This window comes from Carassius gibelio, chromosome B17 (assembly GCF_023724105.1).
Source record: "Carassius gibelio isolate Cgi1373 ecotype wild population from Czech Republic chromosome B17, carGib1.2-hapl.c, whole genome shotgun sequence".
NCBI classification, from domain to species: Eukaryota; Metazoa; Chordata; class Actinopteri; order Cypriniformes; family Cyprinidae; genus Carassius; species Carassius gibelio.
The window spans coordinates 882,726-899,988 of NC_068412.1; the positions used below are offsets into that span (position 1 = coordinate 882,726).

Here is a 17,263-nt window from a genome sequence, read left to right on the forward strand (position 1 = left end):
TCCTTTTGATTTGAGTCTAAGAATGCATTGCACTGTTACCTGGTAAGTGTGACGAGCTAAATTTACACTCAACCTGTATGTGTTTAGGATAACGGTTTTGGTGCAGGTGGCTAGGAGACAATACCTCCACTGTGATGCCTGCGAGTGCACAGGTAATGAAATGGCCTGCTTATTTAACATGCAGATTTATGCATGCTGTAATTAATTTGCCATTACTCCTTGATTGATGTCCCGGTGTGTTTTGAAGCAGACATCAGGCTATAATTACTCCCCATGTTGTGCTCCCTCCATTGTTTCGTTACAATAAACAGATGCTAATTTTACCACAGCAAACAAGTAATTGTCCCGTTCAATAATTGGGTAAAACAGTGACCGTCTGCCATTTGCTTGGGAAGCATTCAAACTCGCACTTTATTTGTCAGGTTCATTTAATTTCATAAAAAACTTCCATTCAAAGGTAAGACATCTAGTCTCAACACAAGGTAATACTATGCATCACAATGACTGTGGAAGTGCTTTCAGTCTCTTTATTTATACTTTTCTCATCCGCTTCTTTGGCCGCTGAGTGAAAGGGGATGTGCCCATGAGCGAATCTGGTGAATGGGAAGTGTAACTTCCTTCTGAACCTCCAGGAGATGGAGGGATGCCAGCCTCACTCATGGTTGACATGGGGCCCTCTTCAAAGACGTCGCTACCCAGAACCCCATGAGCCGATACCTGGCCCTCCTCACTGTCCTGAGGTTCCATCTTCACCTGGGCTAAATGCCACAAGGGAGAGCCATTCCCTGCTCCTATTGAAGAAAACAAATAATAATATGGATTATAACAAAGTTATGCTTGTTTTTAATTCTGGCCATTATGCAAATCATTGCTTTTTCCCTTAAAAAACAAGCACAACCAACCACTTGAAATACAACAGACTAGCTGTATTAAGCTTTCCTTTCAGCAAAATATCACAGTCAAGATTGTTAAACCTACATGTTTGCTGTTGTTTTCAAATGATCAACACTTTAAGCGTGCTTGGCTGACAGATTGGGAAGATTAATTAAAACACCGGGCACAAAATGCATCCATTTAAGTGAAAAGCTCATTGAGGGATTTAAACTCTTGACCTCCAGCAACCTCAAGCTTCAAAGCTTGTGAAGGCTTGTTACCAGTCCAAGATAACGCAAATGTCAGATAAATATGAAATGTTGTTTAAATATCACAGACGATTATGCTTAATTGAATGAAAAGAAGAAATCGTGATCACGATTAAAATACAATTTATCATGTAACCCTAGAAAGGACTGCTTGCAAAATAGAACTGTTATTTATATATATTTGCAAATGCTGAGACATTTTTCATTGTTCATATTTACTAATGCGCTTAACTGCGGTTACCATATAGAACGTCACTGTAAATTGTACCAGTATTTTTAAGATAATGATATTAAAAAGACTGCAAAAACTAATACCAGCCTAACTAATGCACATAAAAAAGATCTTAAGCTATTTTTTAAGAAATAAACATTTAGAAATTAAAATAAATTCTAATATATGGAGGGGGAAAAAAGATAAGAAAAGCCCTTACAGTTCAAATGTAAAACAATCAAATATCAATTAAACACTACTTGGTCTTCATTGTATTAGTTAAAACGCTGATTCTTTCTCAATCTTTTACATTTATTCAGTCATGAGAGCAGGGCAGGTTTTTTTTTTTTTTTTTTTTGCTGTCACTTTAAGACCAAATGCACAGATCTAATATATTAATATTCATGTTTGCATTCACTTTAAGACAACCAGCTGTGTTCACATGAACACTTGTAGTGAGTTGAGTTCTCTTTCACGCCCTATTGCACTAATGCATTTATTCATTAGTGTTTACAGTCTTCCAATTAAATGGAATTTCTTTAACAAACCAAAGCTTTAACCAAACAGACCCGAAAACACAGTGGCTGCTCACACAGAGGTGCAAAGCAGACATTTTGCCAAAGGTAAAGATAAAACATCAAATTGCCTGAAGTGAGCAGTGTTCCTGTTATTATGTATAATTCACATGTTGATTTAGGAGCTGTTGTGGACAGATCAAAGGACAACATTTTTCTAAAGTCTGTTGTTGGTGTGCTGCTCACTCCCAAGCGTCTGGCAGAACAGACAGTCGAACAAACAGTAGAAAAAAGGGCTCAACACATGGCTGGATGCCTGCATTAAATAATTCTAGTCTACAAGTTAAAGGGGGGGTGAAATGCTATTTCATGCATACTGAGTTTTTTTACACTGTTAAAGAGTTGGATTCCCATGCTAAACATGGACAAAGTTTCAAAAATTTAATTGTACGTTTGAAGCAGTATTTTTGTTCCAAAAATACTCCTTCCGGTTTGTCACAAGTTTCGGAAAGTTTTTTTTCAAGTATGGCTCTGTGTGACGTTAGATGGAGCGGAATTTCCTTATATCGGTCCTAAGGGCACTTCTCCCGGAAGAGCGCGCGCTCCCGTATAGCAGAGCACTGAGAGCACAGACATTCACTGATCAGAGCGAGAGCGTCGCGAAATGTCACAAAAGAAGTGTGTTTTTGGTTGCCAGGGCAAGACAACCCTGCACAAATTACCAAAGAAAAAAAAAAAAAAAAACATTAAGGGACCAGTGGACGGAGTTTATTTTGAAAGAGCATCGACGGAGTTGTGCAAGTGTTTTTGTTTGGTCCCTGCATTTCGAAGATGCTTGTTTTACAAACAAGGCCCAGTTTGACGACGGATTTGCGTATCGTTTTTTTCTTAAGGATGATGCAATCCCAACGAAAAAGGGTCACGATCGTGTGTTGGAACCGCAGGCGTTGAGTAAAACTGCTTAAAATATCTCTGCCTCCTTGTTGAGTGCGTCCGCCTCCCATGCCGGAGACCCGGGTTCGAGCCCCGCTCGGAGCGAGTCGTTGCTGCTGCTGCTCTCATTCAGTTTCAGCCTCTGGATCTGATTCTGGATCATAAATATACGCTGAATCTGACTGTTAGCCATGGTTTGTTTTGGATGATGTTTTTTTTTTTTTTTTCTCATGGTAATGTCACAACTTTCAAACGCTCTCAACTCAAAAGCCTACTCGATTGTGATTCTTTAGCTCCGCCCACACGTCACGCTTCCAGTGGCTCGTGTTTTTCCAAAAAAAATCGGCACAGAATATTTTTCTCTTATAAATATGATAAAACTAAAGACTTTTTGGAGATATGAAGGATGCAGTACTACTCTAAAGGTACTCAAGATTAACAGGATATTGAGTGAAAATGAGCATTTCACCCCCCCCTTTAAGAATTGCCGAATGCAAAGCAAGAATTGCCCTGTGAGTCCAAACGCTCAGGTTGTATTGAAACTCGTTACTTTGTGATTATATGTTTACTTTGAAAGTGTTACAGTAATTTAAAGCAAGGGTTTTCAAACGGGGTCATCCATCAGGGCCACAAGGCAGTGGCTGTGTGACTACGGGAAATATGGCAGAATAAAATATGGTAACACTTTAGTTTGGTGACCAATTTTCAGTATTGACTAGTTGTTTATTAGCATGTACATTACTAGCATACTGGCTGTTTATTAGTACTTATACAGCACATATTAATGCCTTAATCTGCATCATTATTCTGCATTCTGACCATATTCTACATCCCTTAATGTACCCAGTACCCAAGCATAACAAATACCTTACTGTTATATACTGAGGCAAAAGTCATCATAAGCGGTTGGTTAATAGTGAGAACTGGTCCCAAAACTAAAATGAGACCAAAAATATATAAATAAAATACTGTGAAAACTTTAATTAAACAGACATGTATTTATATTCAGGTTTATATATCTAACGTAACAGATAATAGTGTTCAGATAATATTATATTATCATTTTGACTTTCAACTGTTTAACTTTTATTTTGGGAAAGATACTTATATTATGACGCTAAATATTTTTTAGGCATTTTTGCCTTTTTTTTTATATTGTTGAGAATTGATCAATTTTGACTTTATTTTGTAACTTTCTGTGGAGTATGTTTGCTAATCATCTCACAAACTTAGAGGTTAGCCAATCATAACAAAGAAGATTTGCATAAGGAAGTCTTAAAGGTACAGTAGCAAAAACAGACTTCTAAAGGTATGATGTTTTAAATAAGTTTTCTTTTGAACAATTCAGTTCGTCTTGACTGATCCCTAATAAGGGTCCTTCACAAGCGAATGGGTTACCTGATGTGTGAGGGGAATGTCCCTCTTCCAGTCCTCCAGCCAGTCTTTCACTGGATGTGCCCAGAACACCGATGGGAAGGGCTTGGTCACCTGAGGCCAGATCCGCTTCTGGCTCCTCGCTCAAAGGGATAGCGGTGTCACTCCCTGGTTCATCTTTAACCTTCAAGGGTTTGGAATCCTCCAGAGCTTTTTCTGGATTCACAAGTCTCTCATACTCTTCTGAGAGCTCCTTACTGACCTACAGTCCAAGACGACACTAGTCAGTCAATGCCATAGCAATCACAATGTAAAATCAAAGGAACACAGTCCTGTAGATATTGAAACTGGCATAATATTGGAGATCTCTCACCTGCAGCATGTAGCTGTGGTAGTCTTTAATGCGGGTCTGCCAGAAGCGCTGCAGAGCCAGGACACTGCCAATGCCCACCTCATGGAATACCTGTTCCACCACATCAGGGAAGGGTGTAGAGCCCTGGCAGGCCTCCCTGTCAACAGCCACGCGCAGCAACTTGGTGATCCGCAGGTAATGTTCGTGGACCAGGTCAGTCAAAGTCTCCAGCACACTCTCATTCGCGGACTCAAATCCAACATGAGCGAGCACTGTGGCCACTGACTGGTACAGAAGCTGGCGGCAGGACGGCCAGCTCAACTCAGTGACTGGCTCACCTTTACCTCTAAAATGAGGGAGAAGTGGACAAATTGAAAAAAAGAGAAAAACAGAAAACAGGAATCACAGGACAAGTGTGGAGTTTTCTTTATAAAATTACATATCAAATGTTTAGGTTTAAATTTATAGGCTGCATCTGAGGATTCTGTATGTAGAGGAAAGGTTCATCGAGACAAATTTAAATGTTGGCTTCACAAATCCTTAAATTTTAATCTTTAATCTTTGAAGTTCAAGGTTAATATAGGCCTTTCAGACAGACAAGGGTCAATATATAAGGATACAGTGAAAAGAATCGAATCTAGCTTAATGAGTTTATAAAAATATAATTACTAATTAAATTGAAAGAATTACATCACATGACATTTCATGAATTACATCACATGAAATAGTTTACATCACATGAAATAGTCCAAGAATAAAAATCTGCTTAAAACTGTTTTTTTTTTATCTTAACTATGATATTAAGACATCTGTACATAATTTATTTTATTTTAATTTATTCTTCCATAAAATTTCTAAATCAATTTTTAATTCAGAAATTAAAAACATTCTGTTCCTAGAAGAGGTGTATTCAGGTCACTGTATGTATAATTGGAATTTTCATGTATTTTTTAATAAATTAATAGATAGGACAAACAATGCATGATGATCTGTTGACATACTTGTAGAAGTCACTCTCTGGGTCACTATGACGTAGTTGGAATGGCTGTCGAGGAGCTTTACTATCCAGTGGAAGCAGATCATCAGGTACAGTTGGTGTGGCAGGCCGGGGAGGTAGAGCATCCCCATCCTCGGGTTTCATGACTCCCTGGGAATCTAATAATGTGGACAGGGGTTGCTGGCCTTGCTGGGCAGCAGCAATGAGACCCCGGAGACGACGAGCATGCTGGCTCAGCTGCACAGTGTGGATCGTGAGGCTGCAGGGCTCAGAGGGGATATCCAGCATGGTAGTGGGACGTGGGCGCTGTGCAGAAGGTTGGTGCAAGGGAGGGTCCTGCATCTCCACCTGGCGGAACTCACGCTGCAGAAGGTCAAAAGAACTGCGGCCCGGGGGAGCCGAAGCCACTGGGAGCTCGCCCCAATAACGCATCATCTTCACACAGTGCTGTCACTCAATGTTTCTTTTGACAGTGGTACAATCTAAAAACCATAGAATACACTGTTAAAACTGGCATTTCTATGAAAGCTCATATCTCCTGTCACCCGATGCACATGTACAGTAGTACTTATGAATGGTTAACTCAAATATCAGAAGATCATTATTTTTAATTATTTATTTATTTTTGAAAACTATAATTTGCTATTTTTTGCATTGTGACATTTCAAACTATCCCCCCACACATCACATGACATTTCAGTTCAATACTTAAAGAGTACACTTTATATTTATATACTATAATATGCACATAAAATGTATGTTTTAAGTTTCAGAAACTTTCATGCTTTTGTGTATTTATAGTTAATTTATACATTCACGCTACACAATATAAGACGCCCTGCGATACCCAATGTTTAATGTGGCACTCATAAAGCATAATCAACATCATAATTATCATAAAAAATCGCTTAGTTAGAGTTACCTTTTTGAGTAGATGATCATAAAGACGAATAATACTAAAATAAATCAATATGTATCATTTCGACAAAACGACGTATAATCTACGAGCGGATGTGAGGGACCACCCTGAAATATTTCCGTGGAAACTTTAAATAGTTCCTAGACGGTGGAGATAAGATATAAATACTTTAATATGTTAAAACCACTATATAAAATGCAAACAATTACTATGCATACATATTAAGATATCTTTATACATTTACTGATATAAACTAAAGAAGATTTATCTATATTACAAATTATAGACTACAGGATCGGAATCATTAAAGTGTTACACCAAACACACCATATCGTGAAGAGTGAGCGCATGATGGAGTCTGAATGCAACGAAGAGATTGAAAATAATCACACTGAAATGGACACAGAGAAGAGCTCGGACCCTGGGAACGTGCAAAGTAGTGATACGAAACAGGACATCACAAGCACTAATGAAAACACAGATGATCCTTTTAAGAAACCGGATATTTTTGTGGCTCAATTGCTCACAGTGAAGAAGTCAGGAGGATTAAACTCAAGCAAGAAACTCGCAGAGGAATTAAACGGCAGCAGATCGGAGAATAAAGACACAGATCTTGATACTAAACATAAGCAGCCAACTGAAAAACCCACAGAGACTTTAATTGACCCGTCCGATCAGCCATCATCCGAGAGATCAGAGGCAAAGAAGGTCCAGCCCAAACCAAAAGACATCCGACAAAAGATCCCTGCCAGTGTCAAGCTACCCCCGGCGGGTAAATTTCCTCCGCTCCCATACACCGAGCCCCCGTGGGGATCTGTTCCTGACATCAGCTACTCGTTTGAGCTGCTGAAAAACGGGGCGATCCTAGATGCGGTCCCACTGACCCAGAGTAGTTACTTTGTGGTGGGTCGGTTGCCAGTGTGTGATGTGTCTCTGGAGCACCCGTCCATCTCCCGCTACCACGCCGTGGTGCAGTACCGGGGCAGAGCTGGGCAGGACGGGGTCGTAGGAGAGGAGAAGGGCTTTTATGCCTATGATCTGGGGAGCACTCATGGGACTTTTGTGAATAAGAACAAAATACCGCCTAAAACATACATAAGGCTACGAGTGGGACATGTTTTGAAGTTTGGAGGAAGCACAAGACTCTTTATTTTGCAGGTATGTATTTATTAGTCAAGTCCTAGTGGTTAAAGAGTTTGACTCCTAACCCTTGAGTTGTGAGTTTGAGTCTCGGGCCAGCAAAACCACGACTGAGGTGCCCTTGAGCAAGACACCGAACCCCAAACTGCTCCCCGGGCGCCACAGCATAAATGGTTGCCCACTGCTCGGGTGTGTGTTCACAGTGTGTTTACTGCCATGACACTAAATGATTACCATGTTCATGCACCATGGTTTTGAATATGTACTTGTCCATAAAACATGGTACCTTTTGTGGCTTTAATAGCTGTATTAACAATGGTATTTCACCAGAAACTGTGGTTAACAATTCAAACTTACCAAAACATATGTAACTCAGAAGTTGCTAGTAAATTTCACAATTAATTACAATGAGAAACAGCAAGTAAAATTAAATTAGACATTGTTTTTTTTAAGAAATAGTTGTTTTTTTCCTCTTATTCTCTTTCGTAAAACATATTCCAGTAGTTTGTTTTATTTACAACTTACAATTTAGAATACATATATTTATATTTTTTTTTTACGGTGTTGTCCAGTAGTTGATGAAATTCAAAATGTGTTATTTTTTTATTATGTAAGTAACATCTAACCAATATTTTGCCCCATTTATGAGTTAAATCAGACCTCATAAATAGATTTAACTCATCCGCTTCAGTATTATTGCTTGAACTAGCTTTGATTATACCAGATTCCCTCTTTTCTCAGGGTCCAGAGTTTGATGAAGAAGCAGAATCTGAACTGACGGTGACAGAGCTCAGAGAGCGTGCTAGAAAACAGAGAGAAGAGCTGGAGAAGAGGATGATGGGTGACGGCTCAGATGAGGAGGAAGAGAAAGAGGACAGTGAAGCCAGTGCTACAACGAGAAGCTCCTCCGAAAATACCGGCTGCTCTTGGGGAATGGGTAACAAAGACAACAGATGATCCTTAATCTATTGGGCCTCATTTACGAAACGAGCGTACAACAGAAAATTGGGTTCGTCGTTTGAACTCTGTCAGTCATTTAATGGAAGTGGATGGGAATCATGGCTTTGAGAGTAAAAAAAAAACATACACTAACAAAACCAAATTAAACCTTGTGGCTCGTGATGATACATTTATGTTTAAAGACACAAACCGATTGGTCTGTGCAAGAAACTGAACAGTATTGATATTGTTCTTTACCTCGGATTTTGACCGCAATTTTTGAACTGTCCCTTTAACGGGTATTTTTGGAGTAAGATCAATTTCTGTCATGAGATTAATTTTTCTTTTTGGCCAGGTTTCGTTTCTCCATGTCGTAAACTCTAGGGGGAAGGCTTCTAAACCGGGGTGTTTTAAGGGGCGTGTTATTCAAATGATGATTGTGAGGCCCATTGTATCTACCTGTTCTCAGAAAACTTTCACATTGTTTTGTTTTGTTTTTTTAGATGAAGAGCCAGTGCCAGAAGAGGACGAGAATGAGGAGAATCCATTTGCCACAGAATTTCAAGAGGATCAGGAAGCAGCATACTTAAAAGATCCTAAAAAGGCATTACAGGGATTTTATGACAGAGAAGGTAAAATAATTAGATTCATATGAAGAATCTTGATTTCTTTACCACGTAAACATTATTTTAACTGTTTATTTCAGGAGAAGAACTAGAGTTTGAGTATGAAGAACAAGGCCATGGTACATGGCTCTGCAGAATTAAGTAAGCACTTAATTTCTGTTTGCAACCAAACCACATTTGCGCCTTTCTTTATTTTTAGCAGTTTATCACCAGCTATGACTAGTGGCAAAACTATACTGAAATACACAGACTGGTTGATCTTATGTTGTAAACTTTACTTATGAAAAAGTATACAAGTAATTTTGGTGACATTAACATAGAAGTTGGAATTTGAAAATACTTTTAGGTTGCCAGTGGATGATGCTCTGGGCAGGCAGTTGGTGGCTGAAGTGACCCACTCAGGGAAAAAGAAAGAAGCAGCCATCCAATGCTGCTTAGAGGCCTGCCGCATTCTGGAGGCCCGTGGTCTTCTGAGACAGGAGGCAGGTAGGTAAACATCAAACTGTCATTATTGACAGATTTATGACTGGAGCTGTCAAATTTAAACTTTTTTTTTTTTTTTTAATCACCATGATGTTAAAATTAAATATACAAAATCTTTGATGTTGTATTTAGGGTGGAATTTTTGTAACCGTAAGTGATTGGATCTTAGAAGTTTGTTGGTTTTAAATTGCTAGTCTCTTTAATAATAATGTTTTGTTGAAACAGCAAAATAATCCAGTCAGTGTTATTAGTGGTAATTGTCTTTAAGAACCTGTAATAATGCTGACAGGTCAATAAAAATTGGGGAAATTCTTTTATCATTGTTTTTTTATCAGTTTTATTTTTTTGCCTGCATTTACAGTCCTCTTAGAAGCAGCCTCTTACAAGTTTAATCTCTTTACAGTGTCCCGAAAACGCAAGAAGAAGAACTGGGAAGATGAAGATTTTTATGACAGTGATGATGACACATTCCTTGACCGGACAGGAGCGGTGGAGAAGAAGCGGACTGAACGCATGAAGAAGGCTGGAAAGATTCAGGAGCGTCCTGTTACGTATGAATCACTGGTACGGATCCAGCTGCATATTTCCTGTGTGTGCTGTACCTGGTATTGATGGAATATGCATTTTTTTCCTAGCTAGCCAAACTGGCTGAGGTTGAAAAAGAGCTGGCTGAGACTGAAAATAGACTCAGTTCTTCTGGGAAAGGTAAATCTCTCTTTTATATATATATATATATATATATATATATATATATATATATATATATATATATATATATATATATATGCCTCCGTATTTCATCATGTGTAAGTTTACACTTCATGCTTGTTGTCCTCCTTCAGGAGTCTCCAGTTCTTCGACAGAGGACCCTCTAGATGCTTTCATGAGCGTTGTACGCAGCGAGACGGCTCTGGATGGAGTGGAGAGAAAGAAGCTACATTTACATGTGGCCGAGTTGAAGAAGGAAGGTCAGAGACTGCGCAAGCTAGCAGATCTGGCCAAACCCACACAGCTACCTTCATTACAGCCCAGCAGGTGAGCTCAGTGTTCCCTCCAGACAAGCTGGTCATTCCAATTAACTAAGGGTTTAGCTACTAATGTACAAAAGATGTGATTTCTAATTCACTACTGCAGTCTCATGAAGATTTCTGTATCTCTCATCAGTTACGCTGCATGATTTCACAGGCCTGGTTTTGCAGTTTGAATGATTCAGATTTCTTTTTTGGCATAAATCTGTAAAGCAATGGGTTTGTGATCGTGGTGTAAATATTGTGAGAATAAATTCAGGAGAATTCTGAGAGTCACTCGCTGTTAAGATTTATTATTTGTGTAGGTTGTTCACAGGGCCCTGCAATTTCTGTGATGGAGTCATGGAATCCAGTCATAAAAATGAATTTATAGAACTTTATCATGTGAAATATCATGGAATTGGGATGAATAAATCAAAAATAGGGCTGTACCACAGAGTGTAAAAAGAATTTAAAAAAAAACACTGGATGTCATGACACGTCCTCTTTCTTCCGCTGTTGAAAAGTAAAGCCAAAATGACCCAAGATGATCTTCCAGTGTGTCATTAACTGTAAATTATTGTTTAAGAAATATCACAATTTAAATTAACTGGATTTCCACCGTTTTTTATATTCAATTTAAATAAAACTATGCAGAAAAATATAAGTAGACTACACTGAATTTCTGGGAAAAAAGACATTTCAAAGGTCACTAATTTTAATAAATTCAAACATTTGTTAAAGTTTTGTAAAGTCAACTGATTGCCTGAAGTTGATTATTAAAATGTAGTTAAACTAGAAAATATTTGAAAATATTAAAAAAAGAAGTAAATAAACTTAATAGGGGCCTAATTTGTATTTTATTTTTTAAATACTGATCTAGTAGTCAGTCCACGGACACTGAGAATCCTAAGAAGTTATCCCTGCCAATGTTTGGAGCCATGAAAGGAGGAAGTAAATTCAAACTGAAGACTGGAACAATAGGAGTGAGTCTTTTTAAATTTGTGTAGGAATAATATATATAATTGTAATATATGTCATTAGGCAATGTAATGCGTTCTCTCTCTCATTCACCTAAATATGCAGACGTTACCCGCAAAGCGAACCAATCTGCCTCCTGAGCTCTTCAACATGAAAGAAATGCCCTCTGTTGGTGAGGAAGAGGAAGAAGAGGAGGAAGAAAAAAGCGAGAAGATGGAGGATGCGGTCACAGATGTTGATATGGAAGTCGTTCAGTCTGCAGAGACCACCAGCTCAGAACACTCCAGTGAAACTCAGACACACCGCCCTAATGGTTAAACATTTACCAAAATAACTAATCACTGCCATAAAAGTGCTGTTGTGGGGTGTGGTGGGGTTTGGTGGGGGGGGGGGGGGGGGGGATTTGCAATACAATATTCCCAGAGTAGTGTAATTCTATTTCTGACCACAAGACGTCAGTGTAGTGTGCTACACAGAGTCTAATTTTACTTGGCTTCCACTTTTGACAAAATCTAATCCATAATATTGGCATGTAATCAAAGCTAAGAGATATTTTCGCCAATATTTCTTTGTGTCTAGCTAAAGGAGACCAAGAGGACGAGCCTGCTAAGATAGTTGCATCTCACGAAAAACAGAAGTCTCCCCATCTTCAAGAGAAAAGTGCCTCTCGTCCAAAAGGTAGAATCACATATTCAGTGTGTATGGTTTCTTGCATTCTGTGGCATAATTTCTTTGAAATGTGAAGTGTGACTGTTTTAAAACATGTTTCTTCAATTAGTCCTGCTTCTAGTTTGACCTTTAAGTGGATTAAGGCAGTCTGAAAACAAATGTCTGATGCACTTTTTCTTTGTGATTCATATCCCAACAGAGGAAATTGACAATAGTGTCTCAAATGTTCCAAAGAAAAATACAAAGAAGAAAATGATTGGCCCCAGCAGAGTAAGTATTGAAGCTGTAAATAATTCTGCATATAAACCGCTCTACTTAAGACATAAGATTTGTAACCAATGATGTTAACAAAATACAAGAAATTAACACATTTTTTTCACAAGAATGTTTTTGAAGTAAAACATTTCACAAAATATTAGCTATTAACTTAAAAAAAAAAAAAAAAAAAAAAAAAAAAACTACTGTTATACTATTCTAAATTAAGACAAAAAGTATTTTGATATTTTCTGGTTGTCAGACGAGATATGTCCAAAGCAAATATGATTAATAACATGGTAGCTAGGTAGAAAAAAAAATGACATATACAAAATACAACATTTGTTCTTTTGTGAAATATTGTATTAATATTTCAAATTATCACTGTTTTTAAAAGGTCATTCTGCTAGGTAGAACACTTTTGTGATCCTTAAGTGTGTAAATACTTTTTGGTATTACTTTATGGATCTGAACATGTAGAATTTCTCTATAACTTACAGTAAGGTTCTAGAATTAGTTTTCTCATGCTCTAATATTTATACATTTCTACCTTTATTTCTAGCCTCCTGTGACCATGTCTAAGCAGTACCCAGAAGATGACCCAGACTACTGCGTTTGGGTTCCTCCATCGGGTAAATAGCTGCCTCTCTTCACCCCGAATGGCTGTGATACAATTAAGTCCAAAACAAACAAAAAAACCTTTGCGCAGTTAGAAATATGCATCAAAAATCAAGCATTCTTGGCACTGAACCCTTTTAATCTCAATTTACAGGCTTTCACTGAAAGTGAAACATTATTTTCAGTGAGTGTTAGCTTTTGATCTTAGGACACTTCAAACACGGTTCTGACATTTCTGAGGATTAGAGAAGTTGCATTATGGGAAAACACATTAATTCCAAGGCATTTATTTTAAAGTCAGGAGGTTATTATAAGATAAGGTTTTCTGTTTTTAAGAACAGAAGAGAGAATGGGATCCAGTTTCTGCCAGAATCCATTTTTGTTGGTATGGTGCTTAAATTGTTATCATGTTAAGCTAACAAATGGCCCTTGTTACTTTACTGTATTAGCCATATGGCTATCTATGACCTTATCAAAAGATAAAGACATAATGTGTTCTTTAATCTGCTTTGAAAGAATTTTTGCTCAATGTAGACTACTGTTCAAAAGCTTGGGGTCACATTTATCTAAGTATCCTAAAAATGCATCACAGTATTCACACAAATATTAACTAAATATTTATTGAGCACCAAATCAGCACATTGGAATGATTTCTAATGGAAAAATTGATTTATTTATCCCGCGTGTCTGTTGTGAACAGGTCAGACTGGTGATGGTCGGACACATCTAAACGATAAGTATGGATACTGAATACAGGAAGGAAAGACCATCCTCTCTGGATCAGGAATGGAATCAGCCCAAACGTTCATCTTAACCCTTGGAGTGGACAGATTATTCTATTGTTTTCATGGACAAGCTAGTAGATTCTGTTTTGCTGCTTATTCAGTTCGAAATGTATTCCATTTGATGATATATTTTCGTCAAATACATCATGCCACTGTAATGTCAGTCCACTTATGCTTAAGCACTTCTGCTGTTCTGGGATCATTTAAACAGGCTTAAGTGAGCTCATTGACCACTCAATCCGCTGTTCTGGGTCATTCTCGGAACAACGGCGGACTCCCTCCTCAGTTTGGCTGAGTGGCCACGCTCCGTATGGCGAGAGCTCCTGTTGGATGCGGTTCTGTTGACTGCTAACGATGCCTCCTCAGAGAGAGGCGGCTTTACCAGCCATCTGGACACTTGCTTGGCATTCTAGGATTTGGAGCAAGCTGTTAATGAATCAGTCTGTGGGCGTGTGTGTGTGTTTGCAAGAAGGGGAGTTAGAGTGAGCTCCGTGTACATTATTTATGTGCATATTCACTTCTCTTAATATTGATGAAGACGAGTGACTCAGTGTTGGTGATGTGGACTGTATGTGTGTGTGTGTGTGTGTGTGTTGGCATCTCCGAGGATGGATTAGGCTCCCCACATTCGCTACTACGCACTGTTCTCTCTGTTTATTCACCGCTTTTAGTGCTTTTGAATTCTCCATTGTTTGGAGAGAATGATTAATCACATACAAAATGTGTTTTTTGTTACTTATATTTTGTAAAAATAAACATTTATGCTGTGTCTCATCAACTTGGGGTCTTGTGTTGAGTGTTTGGGGTATTTTAAGTCATAACCCTATTAAACCCGTCATATTTGCTAAGCACATTTCTATGGCCTCTAAATGATCAAAAATATCAAATGCTTTCTGAACAACCTGTACACAAAATGCATGCCTTAAAATTTATAGTTTTTTTTTTTTTTTTTTTAAGTAAAAAGTAATTTAGAGTAATTCTAAAAATCATTTTCCTCTTCAGGTCATTGAACGTGATTTTTTTTTTTTTTTTTTTTAGTTTTTTGTCAAATTTTTCAGATTTTTATGAATGAATAAATAAATATTGTAAGTAGTATTGTTACAAGCTTGTTAATTTAAGGGGAAAAAGTTTATTTATTAAATTATATCTATATTTAAATATATTTATGAAAAAAAAAAAGTGTTCAGGCATGTTCAAGGCAACATTTAAGTCATGTTCAGGCATGTCTCTGGATACACTCAGTTTAACCCACTGGCAAAATGAAGGAGCACCAAACCCACCAGTAAACTTGCTTAAATTATCATGTTTTTACATTATCTCTTATCTATTATGAATTAATAATAATAAATGTATATATATATTTATGTGTGTATATATTCATGTGTGTGTGCAACACTAGCTTGCTGTATTCTTTTTCTATTCTATCTGTTTTATTTTTATTATATAATAAAAAATATATATATAAGCATCTGCTAAATGACTAAATGTAAATGTTAATGTAAGTATGTGATTAATGCAGTAAGGCAATGACTGCCTTAAGTCTGGATCTCATGCACATCACCAGAGACTGGGTTTCCTACTTTGTGATGCTTTGCCAGGCCCTTACTGCAGTTGACTTCAGTCATTGTTTGTTTGTGGGTCTTTCTGCCTTTGTCTTTAACAAGTGAAATGCATGCTCAAATGGGTTGAGATCAGGACATTGACTTGGCCATTGCAGAATATTCAACTTTTTTACCTTCAAAAACTCCTGGGTTGCTTCTGCAGTATGTTTTGGGTCATTGTCCTTATGTACTATGAAGTATTGTCTAATCATCTTTGCTGCAGGTCGAATCTGGGAAGAGAGTATATCCCAGACAGCAAGTAGTTTCGGCCCAGGTCTGGCCCACATCTGGCCCACCACTATGTTGATGTCTGGGATCCCTATACTACAGAATTAATCCGGCTGCTTCTGTCTTCATCATCACTAAATACCACTAAAAACCCAATGGCACTGGAACGCTCATGCCTCACACTGCTCCACCATGTTTGACAGATGATGTTGTATGCTTTGGATCATGAGCTGTTCCAAGGCTTCTCCATACATTTTTCTTCCTGTCATTCTGGTACAGAGGTTGATCCTAATTTCAGCTGTCCAAAGAATGCTTTTCCAGAAGACTTTTTGGCAAAGTCTAATCTAACCTTATTTGCGTCTTGTGGTAAGCCCTCAGTATTTGTTCTGGTGAAGTCTTCTCTTGATTGTATACCTTGACAGTGGCATGCCTACCTCCTGGAGAGTTTTAAAATGCAAAACATTATATATTGCTATATGGAGAATGTTCTAAGCAATTTTATTAGACTATTCATGGATGGTTTTTTTTCGGAAGTTGAGAGACATAAGGGTTGAGTGTGGCAACAGGCCAACTGTTCAGCTGAAAAACATGCTTATATTTAAAACTATGAATTGAATGGGGTTTGCAAATGCTATTTGCAACTGAGCTGCTTTAGATAATTTTGCATGATATTTTATTTGTAACTATACCCATTCCAATTTCCAAACTTGAGTGTGTACATTCTGCTTATCCTACAGGAAACTGGATTTGGATCTGATTGAACCATAGTACTGTATTTATCGTCTAATCAGGCTACACACACCCATCTTGATGTCTTCATTCCTGGCTTACTTCCTTCAGACCCTCACTGACGTCACTCTCTGGTTCCCTGAACACAAACACACAGCTTATTGCTCTGTTTGGGATCTGGCACAGCTAGGCCTGTGGAATCAGCCCACGCTGGAATGAGAATGCTCCTTTAGGGTGGATATGGAACCTGCAATGTTGGCACGCTCACTTATCGCCCGGCACACGCACATTCACAGTAAAAAAATAACACAACCTTCACACAAATGTCTTATCACATCAAGAAACAGCTCTTTCGAGAGTGGAAAGTGGCTTTTGTGAAGCATGTTTATGTAATAAGGGTAAAATGAGACCCAAACTTTTAGATGCCCCTTACTTATGCATCATTCGCATTAAGGCAAGGTTTCCAAAAATGGGGGTCCACGAGTTGGTGAAAAGGTAATTAATTAATAACAATAAATAAATAAATGGGGCTGCACAACTGTAATAATAATAAAAATAATACAAATCAAGGAATTTTATTAAATATTATACAAGTATAGCATTTCAGAGTTGCACTGTTCATAGTAAATGCAAACTCTATGCACTATGCACATATATTTTTATATACTTGCAAATCATGACCATTAACCAACAGAGAATGTATTTTTTTTTTTTTTTTGAGCCATATGAGTATTTCAAGTAAATTAACGAGACACAAAC

General features: G+C 37.8%; 2 protein-coding genes across 3 annotated transcripts; one reads left to right on the top strand and one right to left on the bottom strand.

Annotated features, from left to right (window-relative positions):
• Nucleotides 1-374: 374 nt before the first annotated feature.
• Nucleotides 375-6,567, bottom strand: supt7l (SPT7 like, STAGA complex subunit gamma). The gene is made up of 5 exons (XM_052579863.1): nucleotides 6,447-6,567; nucleotides 5,529-6,006; nucleotides 4,549-4,873; nucleotides 4,200-4,437; nucleotides 375-791 (listed from the first exon to the last, which is right to left on the bottom strand). Exons 2-5 carry the CDS (start codon nucleotides 5,957-5,959, stop codon nucleotides 532-534), a joined length of 1,254 nt encoding a protein of 417 aa, XP_052435823.1. The 5' UTR covers nucleotides 5,960-6,006; nucleotides 6,447-6,567; the 3' UTR covers nucleotides 375-531.
• Nucleotides 6,568-6,754: 187 nt separating this feature from the next.
• On the top strand, nucleotides 6,755-14,724 carry LOC127975843 (kanadaptin-like). Of its 2 annotated transcripts, none has more exons than XM_052579851.1 (14): nucleotides 6,755-7,601; nucleotides 8,325-8,520; nucleotides 9,026-9,154; nucleotides 9,229-9,289; nucleotides 9,495-9,634; nucleotides 10,035-10,195; nucleotides 10,267-10,336; nucleotides 10,474-10,666; nucleotides 11,522-11,624; nucleotides 11,725-11,932; nucleotides 12,199-12,297; nucleotides 12,488-12,558; nucleotides 13,106-13,175; nucleotides 13,862-14,724. In XM_052579851.1, the coding sequence occupies exons 1-14, from the start codon at nucleotides 6,792-6,794 to the stop codon at nucleotides 13,909-13,911; spliced, it is 2,361 nt and encodes a 786-aa protein (XP_052435811.1). In that variant the 5' UTR covers nucleotides 6,755-6,791; the 3' UTR covers nucleotides 13,912-14,724. The 2 variants fall into 2 exon arrangements, with proteins under 2 accessions (XP_052435811.1, XP_052435812.1); XM_052579852.1 differs by having other exon boundaries at nucleotides 11,525-11,624.
• The last annotated feature ends 2,539 nt before the right edge of the window (nucleotides 14,725-17,263 follow it).